This window comes from Halyomorpha halys, unplaced genomic scaffold, assembly GCF_000696795.3.
Source record: "Halyomorpha halys isolate HHAL.00 unplaced genomic scaffold, Hhal_1.1 Scaffold652.1, whole genome shotgun sequence".
Taxonomy (NCBI): Eukaryota; Metazoa; Arthropoda; class Insecta; order Hemiptera; family Pentatomidae; genus Halyomorpha; species Halyomorpha halys.
This window is the reverse complement of record NW_027110397.1, coordinates 73,630-85,684: the sequence shown is the minus strand read 5'-3', so window position 1 is coordinate 85,684 and position 12,055 is coordinate 73,630. Positions and strand designations below refer to the sequence as shown.

Here is a 12,055-nt window from a genome sequence, read left to right as displayed (position 1 = left end):
TAGCCTTCATGATAGCAATATTAAACCATGCAATCGAATTCCAGTCTTCATGATAACAATATTAAACCATTCAATCGAATTTTAGCCTTCATGATAGCAATATTAAACCATTCAATCGAATTTAGCCTTCATGATAGCAATATTAAACCATTCAATGTAATTGTATCCTCCATGATAGCAATATTAAACCATTCAATCCAATTCTAGCCTTCATGATAGCAATATTAAACCATTCAATCGAATTCTAGCTTTCTTTATAGGAATATTAAACCATTTAATCGAATTCTAGCCTTCATGATAACAATATTAAACCATTCTATCGAATTCTAGCCTTCATGATAGCAATATTGATATTGCTTAATATATATTAAACAATATTAATATGCTTATTATTGAATGGTTTAAACCATTCAATGGAATTGTAGCCCTCATGATAGCAATATTAAATCATTCAATCAAATTCTAGCCTTCATGATAGCAATATTAAACCATTCATTCGAATTCTAATGTATCATAGTGTATGTTGATATATATGGGATGGTGTATTGATATAAATGACATGGTGTACGTTGATATTAATGGCATGGTATATGTTGATATAAAGAAATGCATATATGTATTTGTAGTCAGGAGGGAGGATGCTTAAAATTAACTTTTTCTTTAGTTCGGTAGGCATTTCATATTCACTTTAAATCTATTTCCAAGATCTAGTGAAAGTATGGTGAGTGTGCGCTCTCTACTGTAATGATATGTACATTAGAGATTATTGTTAGCCCAAAAGAATGCAATTATATCGAACGAAGGATGGTTATCATTTGAGATCTCATTAAAGATATATTTAATGCAATAACAAGACTCCATGCATATTAAATCCTTTTAATTAAAAATAATTAAAAAAAAAAGATTCCGCTTTATAAGATGAAATACGTGCTATTTCAATTAATTGATTAATAAAAGGCCTACTCTGGATTGGTATGAGTATGTCCAAGTTTCATAAAGAATATTTAAAACAAAAAAGTTATTTTTCTGAACAATGCTGTTGGATCCATTCTATTTAATAGATTGCTAAATTCCAAGTTTAGGTTTTCTACTTCCTAGGACAAATTTCTAAAACCTTTTCTAGTTGCTATAAGCTAGAATAAGAAATTATGAAAATGGTTTTTGAATAATTGAATCTATCGATACTTAACATTCTCCCACCTTTCTATCACAACACAAGGTTGATCGAAACCTGGGATATCCTATTGGTATTTAGTAGGGAGTCTCACTCTGCGACCGCAGCGTGTTATGACGGGTGTCTTCTCCTCTACTGGTGTAGTACACTTCTCAGGGTCCTCGTTGGGCTCCACTTCTAGTGAGGCAGCCACTTCCAAAGGGAAAATTCTCTGCACGGGTCGTACTATCTCTCCAGAAGCTGGGCCACTCTAACCAAACCATCCTTTCCGGGGTAGACTTCAAGTACCTTTGCCAAAGGCCAAAGCAAACGCTTCTCATAGTCGCCTCCAACCAAGACCACGTCACATTTCTTCAATATGTATCCACTATCCTTTTCTTTAAAATGAGTTACAAGCTGATTGAGGTAGTAGGTCCTGAATCTTACTCTTAAATCTCTTCTCAACCGCTGCAAGAATCTTTTACTGATGTTATCCTTGTCTAAATGATCCAAATTCGGTACTCCAATGTTCGCTGAATCCTGGAGGAACATAGCTGGAGTAAGAGGATCCAAATCATCAGTATCTTCAGATACATACGTTAGAGGTCTGTGATTAATAATAGCTTCACAATCACATATCCCACACGTCCCAATACTCTTCTGAGCATTCTCTTGACAATTTGAATGAGCCGTTCCCACCACCCCAACGTGTGGACGCTTCATATTCAATCTTTTGCCAATCAATGTTACAAAATAGGTTTTCAGCCCCAACAAAATTAGTGCCATTGTCCCTAAATATGGTTTTCGGTCGTCCACGCCGAGCGATAAATCTTAGGCTCTGAAGAAACTCATTTGTAGACAGAGAAGTGACAAGTTCCATGTGAACTGCCCTATATACCGCACAGGTATAGAGGACAATCCAGCTCTTCTCTCCATCACGAAGAATCAATGGTCCTGCTAGGTCAACTCCCACAACCTCAAGAACAAGCGCTTCTCTCACTCTTTCTTCACGCAAAATTGCAGGTTTGGTCTAGATAGCACTGCCCTGGAACCTCTTACATCTAATAGAGGTAGCAATGACAGTTCTTCTTCCTTTCAGAATCCAAAATCTTTCACGAAGCTTCCACAATAGAATCTGTACACCCACATACATCCCCATTTTAGTCCCATTTTAGTGTGCTCTTCGTAAATAAGTCTTCTGACCAATTCATGACTGCCAGATAGAACCGTAGGTGTCTTGAAATCTTCTATGTCTTCTCTTGATGCGATTTTGGTTTTCACTCTCAAAATTCCGGCTTCATCTTCAAATACACACGAAGACTTCAGTTGTGACTTTCTCTCATCTTGGAAACTCTCTGACTGTACTACTTTTACCAAGATTTTCTCAGCTGTATCAATGTATAGAACTGTCAATTCACTCTTGAAGCGTAAATCTTATTGTGTTTTGTAATTCCTAATAAATCTCAGGATCCAGGCTACTATCCTCTTGATTTTGCTATAAGAACTAAAATATCTTAAAAACCACGATCCTTTTAACTGTTCTATGACAAAATTGCTCAAAATTCCCTTTATTTATTCTTTTGCTACCTCTTCTTCATTTACTTCATATGTTGAAGCTGGCCATAAATTCTCCTCTTTCCGCAACCAGTTTGGTCCCTCCCACCAATGATACTGTAGCAAGAACCTGCTGAGCAGCCACGAGAAGATAGGTCAGCTGGGTTCATGTAACCAGGCATATATCTCCAATCGTTGATGTTGGTTAACTTTGATATTCTTGACTCGGTTCCTTACAAATACTGACAGCTGCTCATTATTCTTACTTAAAGCCGTCGTCGAATCCGTCTAGAAACAACAGTTTATTTCAGCCATGTTCATTGCTTCTCTAACAGAATGTGCTAAACGCCCACCAATAAAACAGGCCAACAACTCCAATCTTGTTATGGTTATCTGCTTCCAAGGAGCTACTCATTTGCCTGGAGAAAATGTATCTCAACAACATTCTTATATTCTCATCTCAAAAATACTGCTGCTGCATATGAAGACTTGCTGGCATCACGGAAGGTATGCAGACTATAGATACCTCCTCCTGGAAAATAATTGACACAACGTGGAATTCTTACTTGACTGAGATTGGGCAGGTCTTTCACCCACTTCATAAACTTAATTTTTATAACTTCCGACACTTTAGAATCCCAACTTAACTTCTGTCTCCAGCTATCTTACAGTAAAATTTTAGGAGTTAAAGTAACTGGACAAATAAAGCCCAATGGATCAAATAACATACAGGTAGTAAATAAAATATTTCTCCTAGTCACTTCATTCTCAGGGATTTCTATTCCATCTATATTACAATAAAGAAAATCACTACACCTGTCCCACAGTAATCCCAGAACAGGTGATGGGCTCAATACAATATTCTTCTCTGGTGTTATAGTACTCTCCCATCCTCTAAGTTCAAATTTTGCCCTGGAGAGTAACTTCACTAAATATTCTATAAATTGCCTTAACTATTCCTCTGTACCCACAGAAGTAACACAGTTATCCACGTAGAATGAACTTTTAAGTTTAGCAGAAATTTTACCCAACCCTTCTTCACTTTCATCCAAATGACAATTCAGAACTGCTCCTAGCAGGAATGGGCTACAATTCACTCCAAATACCACACGACAATGCCTCATTACCTTCACCTTCTTACAAGTAGGGTCCTCCCACCATAGGAATCTGGGGAAGTTACGGTCCTTTTTATTTACTAATATCTGCAAAAACGCCTTTTTAATATCAGATACCACACCTATTTTTTCTTCCCGAAATCGCAACAATATAGCCGGGATTGGTTGGGTCCCTTTTCAAGACAATCATTTAATGATAACATCGCCTTTGTTTATACGATGCATAAACTACGGGTCTAATAAGTTAATAAACAAACGTTAGTATTGAAACAAAATATAATCTTACACACTCCACAAAACAATAGTTCAATTATAAGATTTAAAATAAAACAGCTCACAAAATTATACTAAACAAAGTGCTTCACCACCTTAGGACAATGCATAACAACAACAGCACAGTAACCTGCCACTATATTCTTTTTCTTCACTATCGATACTTCACATCTTTCATTATATTAAAAAAAAATTGTCCAACTTTTTTTTGTTCATAAAGGAGCAATATAAGTTTTTGGGAGAAGTGAAGATAGATAATGAGGCATACTACTGAGTTAGGTATCTCTCCAACCTTTGGCATAAAGGTTACTTAGCAACGTATCTAAGGCCTAACCATATGGTTCACTAACGGTCATAGCTTTAATTAATTAATTTCTCCAGTAAAGTATTCATTATTTATCATTGATAGAAGTTTGGCATGATCCAAGAGAAATCAAGTAACACAATTGTGATTTCACGGGAACATATATTTTACCAATGGTATCGGATGGTAGTGATACAAGTACCTATCAAAATGTTTATAATGGTAAGTTTGTATTTGTGGAGTATCCTACTGAATTCATGGTGGTAAAAACAAAAATCATCACATTCACTTGTTAGTGATTTGCCATAATTTCATTAAACAGGGAGGATCTGATAACATGCTAAATTATTATTATACAATAGGAGATTATACACGAGGAGTTTCGTTGCAAAACATAGCAAACAAACAACAATAGCTAACAAACATAGTAGCTAACGAAACATAATAGCTAAAAAACATAGTAGCTAACGAAAGGAAAAGGCTGACAAAAAAATTGGTACTTAATTCCTTCAAAAATTATATTACCCAATTATTGTGAGGGTATCAAATAATAAAACTTTTACTAGCTGCTACTCACAACATTTCTTTGGGTATATAATAACACATAATAGAGGAGGGGTTAATATGCAGATGCTTATCATGGATGAATGAATTTCTGTTACTTTATTATGTGTCCAATAACATTTTTACAATATTTGAGAGACCTGGCCGTAAAAGATGGAATCAGAAATTTAGTGTGATTTGAAGTTTTACAACCGAGTAAACGTGTTTTAACATGACAGTACCTTCACCACTATAGTAGATACTGTCATGACAAACCTAGTAGACGTAAAATCGATAGTAGAATCTAAAACATGGAAGGTACAATAGTTAACATGTTTTACTTCAAAATAGGTCAAGAAGTACTATCTATCTATCCGTGGCGCTACAGTCCAGTTTGGACCTTGGACTCCTCAACGAGTCTTCGCCATGTAGCTCGGTCTTGTGCGGCCGCTTTTCAGTTGCGGATGCTCAGAATTTCCCTGGAATCGCTGATGACGGCATCCTCCCATTTCGGCCTTGGCCTGCCTCTTCCTCTGGTCCAATGCAGCCTACCGTCCAGCAACCTCCTCTGGATCTCAACCGCTGACATCCTGACGACATGGCCAGCCCAGCGAAGCCTCCCCAGCCTTATGTGCCGAATCACATCTCCCTCAACTAACATCTCGTAAACCTCCTTTGTTGGTTCGCCTCCTCCAATTCTCGCCAACCTTGACACAGCCAAATATTCGACGCAGAATCCTTCGAAGATTAAGATTTCCTTTTCTTCAGCACTTGTCAGGGTCCAGGGTTCCGACCCGTAAGTGAGGACTGGCCAGATTAGTGGCTTGTAGAGCTAGCATTTGGTGCGGCGAGTGACAGCTCGACTCCTCAAGTGCTACCTGAGTTCAATAGCATCTGTTAGCCTTCACAAGACGCTGGCTTGTTTCCAGGGTGATCCTCTTATTGCTGCTGACTAATGAGCCTAAATAGGTGAACTGGTCAACACGCAAATGGACTCATATTCACATCCCCGCCAACAGGATACCAGGTCTAGCTCGCATGTGGTCAAGAAGTACTGACATCGTTTTTCAAGAGTAACTTGGATCACATTTGTTTCCACTTAAAACTGCCTACAGCAGTTCTCACAACTTGGATCATATTTGTTTCCAATTGTAGCTCCTACAGCAGTTCTCACAACTTGGATCCGATTTGTTTCCACTTGTAGCAAGTTGGTAGCTTTCACAACCTAGCCACACTCTTTTGAAATCTCCTAGCGAAAAACTTATTGTTATATGTGCTGTGTTATATTGTTAATGATATGATATATTGTGTTTTAAAGAGTTGTAGAATTTAGTAACTTTTGTTATTTAGCAATAATCTGTAATGGTGACCACAAGACTTTTAAGTACGTTTATTTTTTAAATTATAACACATATATGAATAAACCATAAGATAGTGGTGGCATAACATACTCGTTACATATTCTACTCATGGCATAACCTGCTCATGGCATAATCTAGTCACCTTCAAAGCAAAAGTGAAACCAAAAAGTCGGGTTTAGCCATGCCCTTGATGCTAAGGTTTACGTTGAAGTTAATGTGAATGTCTGTTATTATAATCTAAACTGAAAGAGAAGGCAGTCTTTGGTTGGCTGCATCTCTTCTGCCACGCCACTGGATACCTCATAGGAGCCAACTTTTTGGCCTCATTTTTCTTTGCAGATTATCCCTTCCGTTATACAACTTCCTTCAAAAAATAAAGACGGTTGTTGGGCAGGTTATGCCAAAGATCGTTTTAGAACAATAATAAATTAGTAACCTAATTAAAGTGTTGATTTTTGCAGGCTCCATTCGTGGTGTGGTGGGTCCTCTGGGTCGGGGACCTGATAATGGAAATCGACGGCTTCTGGGACGACTTCCTCCTCTGCGGCTCCATCTTGTCTTACGCTTGGCTCTCTTTGAGCGCCTGCTTTAACTGGCAGTTGGCCTTGGACATGGTAAGTTTTCCTACACATCTCTGCTCTTCTCGTCTTCCCGAAGACACTAAAGAACTAAAAACTTTCTGTCGCAGTGGTCTTACTTCTCCATCTTGTGGGCCATCCCGATAGTCGTTGCTGGCGTGGAGCTGATAATGCTCGACGCGTACGTATACGGAGGGGCAATCATGTTCTTCGGATTTCTCTCGCTGATAGACGGGCTCGTGTCAACCACGTTCCGCCTGCCCCATTGCCAGTGGTATACCGAAGCAGACCTGGAAGAGAAGAAAGAGAGCGAGAAAGGGGTTGTATGTAGAGCTCCTGAAACAATTGGAATACCTTTCATGCTTATTCCCCTCGACGGAGGAAGAAGTATACCGCTGGTCGAATTCCCACAAATGAGTACTCCCTCGACTTCTCAACAAGCCTATTTTGAAGAAGATGGTGATGATGTTGGTCATGAATTAAATGATTGAATGATGTCTTATTGAATCAGAGGTAAGTATTATCTTCAAAGACAGATTTAAAATATATTTGATAGACACGATTAAAATATGAGATTTTAAGATACTTTCATATTAGCCATGCTGATGCCTTGGAGGAAAAGTGAAACTGAAAAGGCGGACCTTGTGATGAACTCCGGAGGCGTGGCTGTGAAGCAGTAGCCAATCACCGGCTGCCTTCAGTTCAGATCACAATGAGAGACATTCCTATAGTGAACATGAGCCAATTGGCTTCAACCCTTTTTACATTCACTTTTCCTTCCAATACGTGGGATATGCCATTCCCTTGATTGAAAACTGTGCTCCATAACCCCACGCCATACCTAACTCATTTGTGTTATTATGAATCACATTAACTGTGAAATTTCAATTAAATTTTTTAAATATTTTTTTATTAAACAACAATCTTAATGTATGAACCATTTATTTATTCTGAGGGGACATATGTCCTTGAATATAATTATTTTTTAATTTCAAATACAGATTAAATGAACCCTCATAAATAGCCGGTGCAAAAAGTATTCCAGTACCTTCTTCATTTTGGCTAAAATGTAGCAGTGGTTTGTAAATAAAACGTGATAAGGTCTAAAAATATATTTAAAAAAAGTAGCCCAATATTATATTACATAAAATAATTAAATTATTCAAGATAAAAATAAATAAAAACATATTGAAAACAAGTAATAACTACTTGTTTTTGAAAAAACTAACGGTCCTTCATTCAATATATATTGTTTGTGATATGTCATACAAAGAATTCTTAGACCATTCTTCCCAAGTAAACATTTTTATTATCATATTATATAATAAGAGAAGAAAACATTTTATCCAAGAGCATTAGTAATACTTTGAGCAAGTGTGCATAAAGTAGACAGTAAGTAACGACAGCTGCGAGTGGCGATGTTATGGCTTAGCATTAATTGAGAGCAAAAGTGAAGGCATTCTTATCAATGGCCTACAGTTTTCGAGATAATTTGATTTTTATCATCACTGCTAACTCCCTATAAGACACAAGGAAATAATTTGGAGGGTCTCTCTAAACTCTAATCTGGAGAACCTTCATATCATAAGGCAACAGTTAAACAGACGATAATTAATTACCACACTGCCGCAATTCGAACCCGAGTCGTTAGAGCTAGTAGCACATTGCCTTAGCAGTGAACTACCTACTCCCTTGTAAAAATACTTAATGTAGGATTTTTTAGAAGCACCTTACACTGATGAGAAAGATTTGATAAGTGGAGGTGGTTGGGATCACTAATTTCAAAGCAGGTTACTATGATGAGAAAGACAAGTGGGTGTGGTTGGGATCACTAATTTCGAAGCAGGTTACAATGATGAGGAAGACAAGCGGGTGTGGTTGGGGCTCTAATTTGCTAAATCTAATAAGTCTCTTTTTTTCCCCCAGTAGCTTTCAAAATTATCGAGCATCTCATAGTTAAACGTAAATCTCAATCCAGCTTGCAGCTGGTTCGTTTATTTTGGAAATAATTAATTGAAAATAAGAATGGTATCCTGAATGAGTGATAGGATGCTCCATTTGGATTAGAAAAGATGCGCTTTAGAATATTTTAAAATTCAAATGAGAGAAAGAGTGAATGGCAGTTGGGAGTTGGGAGTAGGGGGTAGAGTTCTCCCAACTGTGTGTAGCTACTAATTAAGAATTACTCAGGTGCAATTATACCAAGAAGCAGAGCAAGAAGACTCCTCGGTGGCAGGAGGTAGGCTCATTGCGATGTCTGTGTTCCTCCTCTTCGCCTTCCTCAGGTGAGTCCAATCTTCCATCTTTGCTAACCAGTTGCAATCTCTTTATTTGGCTCATGTGTGAAAACCAGAGAAGTAAAAATCATCAATTTTTCTAGACAACGAAGATCCTTATTGTTTGACAAATTATTAATTTAGTTGGATGTTTTGAATGCTTAGGTTACATACAACTATTAAATTAAATTAAAACTTTGGAAAAGTTTGTCGGGGGTGCGGTCAGCAAAGAGCAACATAAATAAACAAAACAATGTTTATTTATTTTATGCCAACGTTTTGACCTGAGTTTAGGAGTAGGCGTAAAACAGAACACAGTTTTACTTAAAACAATTTTAGGCCTACTCCTAAACTTAGGTTAAAACATCGGCATAAAATAAATAAATATTGTTTTGTTTATTTATGTTGCTCTTTGCTGACCGCACCTCCCGACAAACTTCTCCAATCATTAATCTACGGTCAACTATCTACACCTCATTATAAATAAAATCTTATTGTTTTTTTATATTCTATAAATTCTTATCAAATATTGCTTCAAGAAAATGAAATTCAATAAATGTTTATCAAATATTTCAACGGTTTCGGAGTTATATTATTATTTTATTTTAGTTTATAATTTCGGAGTTATCTTATTATCTTGATGTTGATCATAGTTTATTTACAATTTCATATTACACTGCTTAATTTCCATTCATGGTTGGATTTGTTGTTTTTATATATCCAATTAATTCTAATTGATCATCAGTAAATGCATGTAATATTTCATTTTATTAATTAACTTATAATTTAAAGATTGTTGGCAATTCTTTCCTGGACTGACTTCAATTTGCGCAGAACTTGCGGTTTTTAATTATTTTTTTATTTAAGAGTAATACTACTTATTACTGATTACTACTTATGTATATTGCACTATATTACTATTGATATATTGCACTATATTGGTATCGATATATTGCACTATATTGGTATATTGATATATTGCACTATATTGGTATTGATATATTGCACCATGTTGATATTGATATATTGCACTATATTGGTATTGATATATTGCACAATATTGGTACTTATGTCATTGTGTTCAATTCCTTTTGTTCTTTTGTGTCAACATTTTTTTTTACATTTGATGAATGAGAGGACTAACATTTCTAATAAACAGCTAAATTTCCAAATAATGTCTTAAATGGACTTGTTTTCGATGTTACACTGTACTCAAAATTAGCATTGACTATTTGAATTGATTTGGTTATTTTTCCATATTTTACTTATATGATTTATATTGTTTTATGTCACCAAGGAATTTAACCTTCTTCTTATTCTTGAATGATCCTTTTCCTTTTCTTGTTAAGATTTTTTCCGTAACAAAGTTCATTGATTGAGACATCTAAAATATATAAAATAGTTTCAGTGACATATACGTTTTTATATTTGTTGTCAACATCTGAAAATTAATTCGCTGAAATGTGACAAACTCCTAGGTTAGTATAATGAAATAATTTTTCACCTAACTCAATACATTTTGTTATTATTCTTATTTTGTCGAGTCGTCTTGATAGAATATTTTATATAAATAAGCCCGCGTATTATAGATGTATTTTTCATTAGCGTGATGAATTACCTAACGAGGCGTTTAGGATTAATTAAATAATACCCGAAATTAATGTAAAAAAAAAGATTTGAGAAATGTGACCTTGAGTTTGTTTTCAACTCGACCAAAAAGGATATTTTTACTTCAAAAAATAATATTATAATATTAAAGGCACTATTAAATATTATACAATATCATATTTAAATATTATACACTATCTTAGGTACTGATATTGATCAATGTAGCCTTTTGTGGAGGATAAGTCTCATGAAGCTCATTTATTGAATTATAAATATTATAATATGTTTTCTCGGAGTTTGATATATTTAGATTGGTTGAGCTTATGTAATATATAAAAGGATCCCGGTCATAACAACTCAAATAGCAAATAACACTTTATTATGACCCAAGGTTTCGGCCCACATTCCAGGCCTTAACCAGGGCTAAAAAGATACAAGCAACTAACTATGATAAATACTTATGCTAATTATTAAATGAATTAACTAACAAATATAATTGAAATGTTGGTTCCTAATAAAATGTTTATTTACTATTTGAGTAATTTTGAATGGTCTGAACCCAGACCACCTTTCTTTTATTTTGATATATTTAGTTCTTTTTCCTTGTGGTTCAAGTATGTACTATTTATCTCTCAATATAAAACCTATATAAATGAAAGGGGCAAATTTTAATGACAAGAAAAACTTTAAAAACATAGTATTTATTGATTTATTCAACTTGGTTACTGTAAAAAAGAACAACAGGCAATAGAGTATAAACAGAATGTATAATAATATTAATAAACTATTAAAGCTATATTTAATATACAGAACAACTAAACCTAATATAATATATGACCTAACCAATATGTTATATTACTTGTATAAGTGAGGGATCAAACTAAGTAGTATAAATAAACACTGTAATACAATATAAATTTTGATTTACACGATATTAAAATGCTGTATTAACAAAAGTATAATTTTAGAAGCAAATTGTTAGAAGATAACTGAAAATGATAATAATGCCATGAATTATGAATCAGGCACAAGAAATTTAAATGCAACTTTTGCCCAACTTCGAACAGGGTTGAACTAATAAAAAACTGTACCTCCGTTTCGAAAAAAAAAATTAATAAGGAATTAAAGCGAGTGGACTAAAAAGGAGTTGAGGTCTCGTTGTCAAGTACCTTGTTCTAAGCTAAAAGAGTCAAGGTCATGTCACAACTCCCTTGCTCTAAGCTGAAAGGAGTTGAGGTCATGTTGTCTACTAACTTGTTCTAAGCTGAAAGGAGTTGAGGTCATGTTGTC

The 12,055-nt window shown here is 35.2% G+C and overlaps 1 protein-coding gene across 1 annotated transcript in view; it reads left to right on the top strand.

Annotated features, from left to right (window-relative positions):
* Positions 1 to 7,494, top strand: part of LOC106685030 (cell death abnormality protein 1) — an 85,665-nt gene extending 78,171 nt beyond the window's left edge. Inside the window, exons 12-14 of the mRNA XM_067048557.1 lie at positions 6,765 to 6,917; positions 6,992 to 7,394; positions 7,479 to 7,494. Of these exons, the coding sequence (XP_066904658.1) occupies positions 6,765 to 6,895 (131 nt within the window). The 3' untranslated portion in view covers positions 6,896 to 6,917; positions 6,992 to 7,394; positions 7,479 to 7,494. The remainder of the gene's footprint in view (positions 1 to 6,764; positions 6,918 to 6,991; positions 7,395 to 7,478) is intronic.
* Positions 7,495 to 12,055: the final 4,561 nt, after the last annotated feature.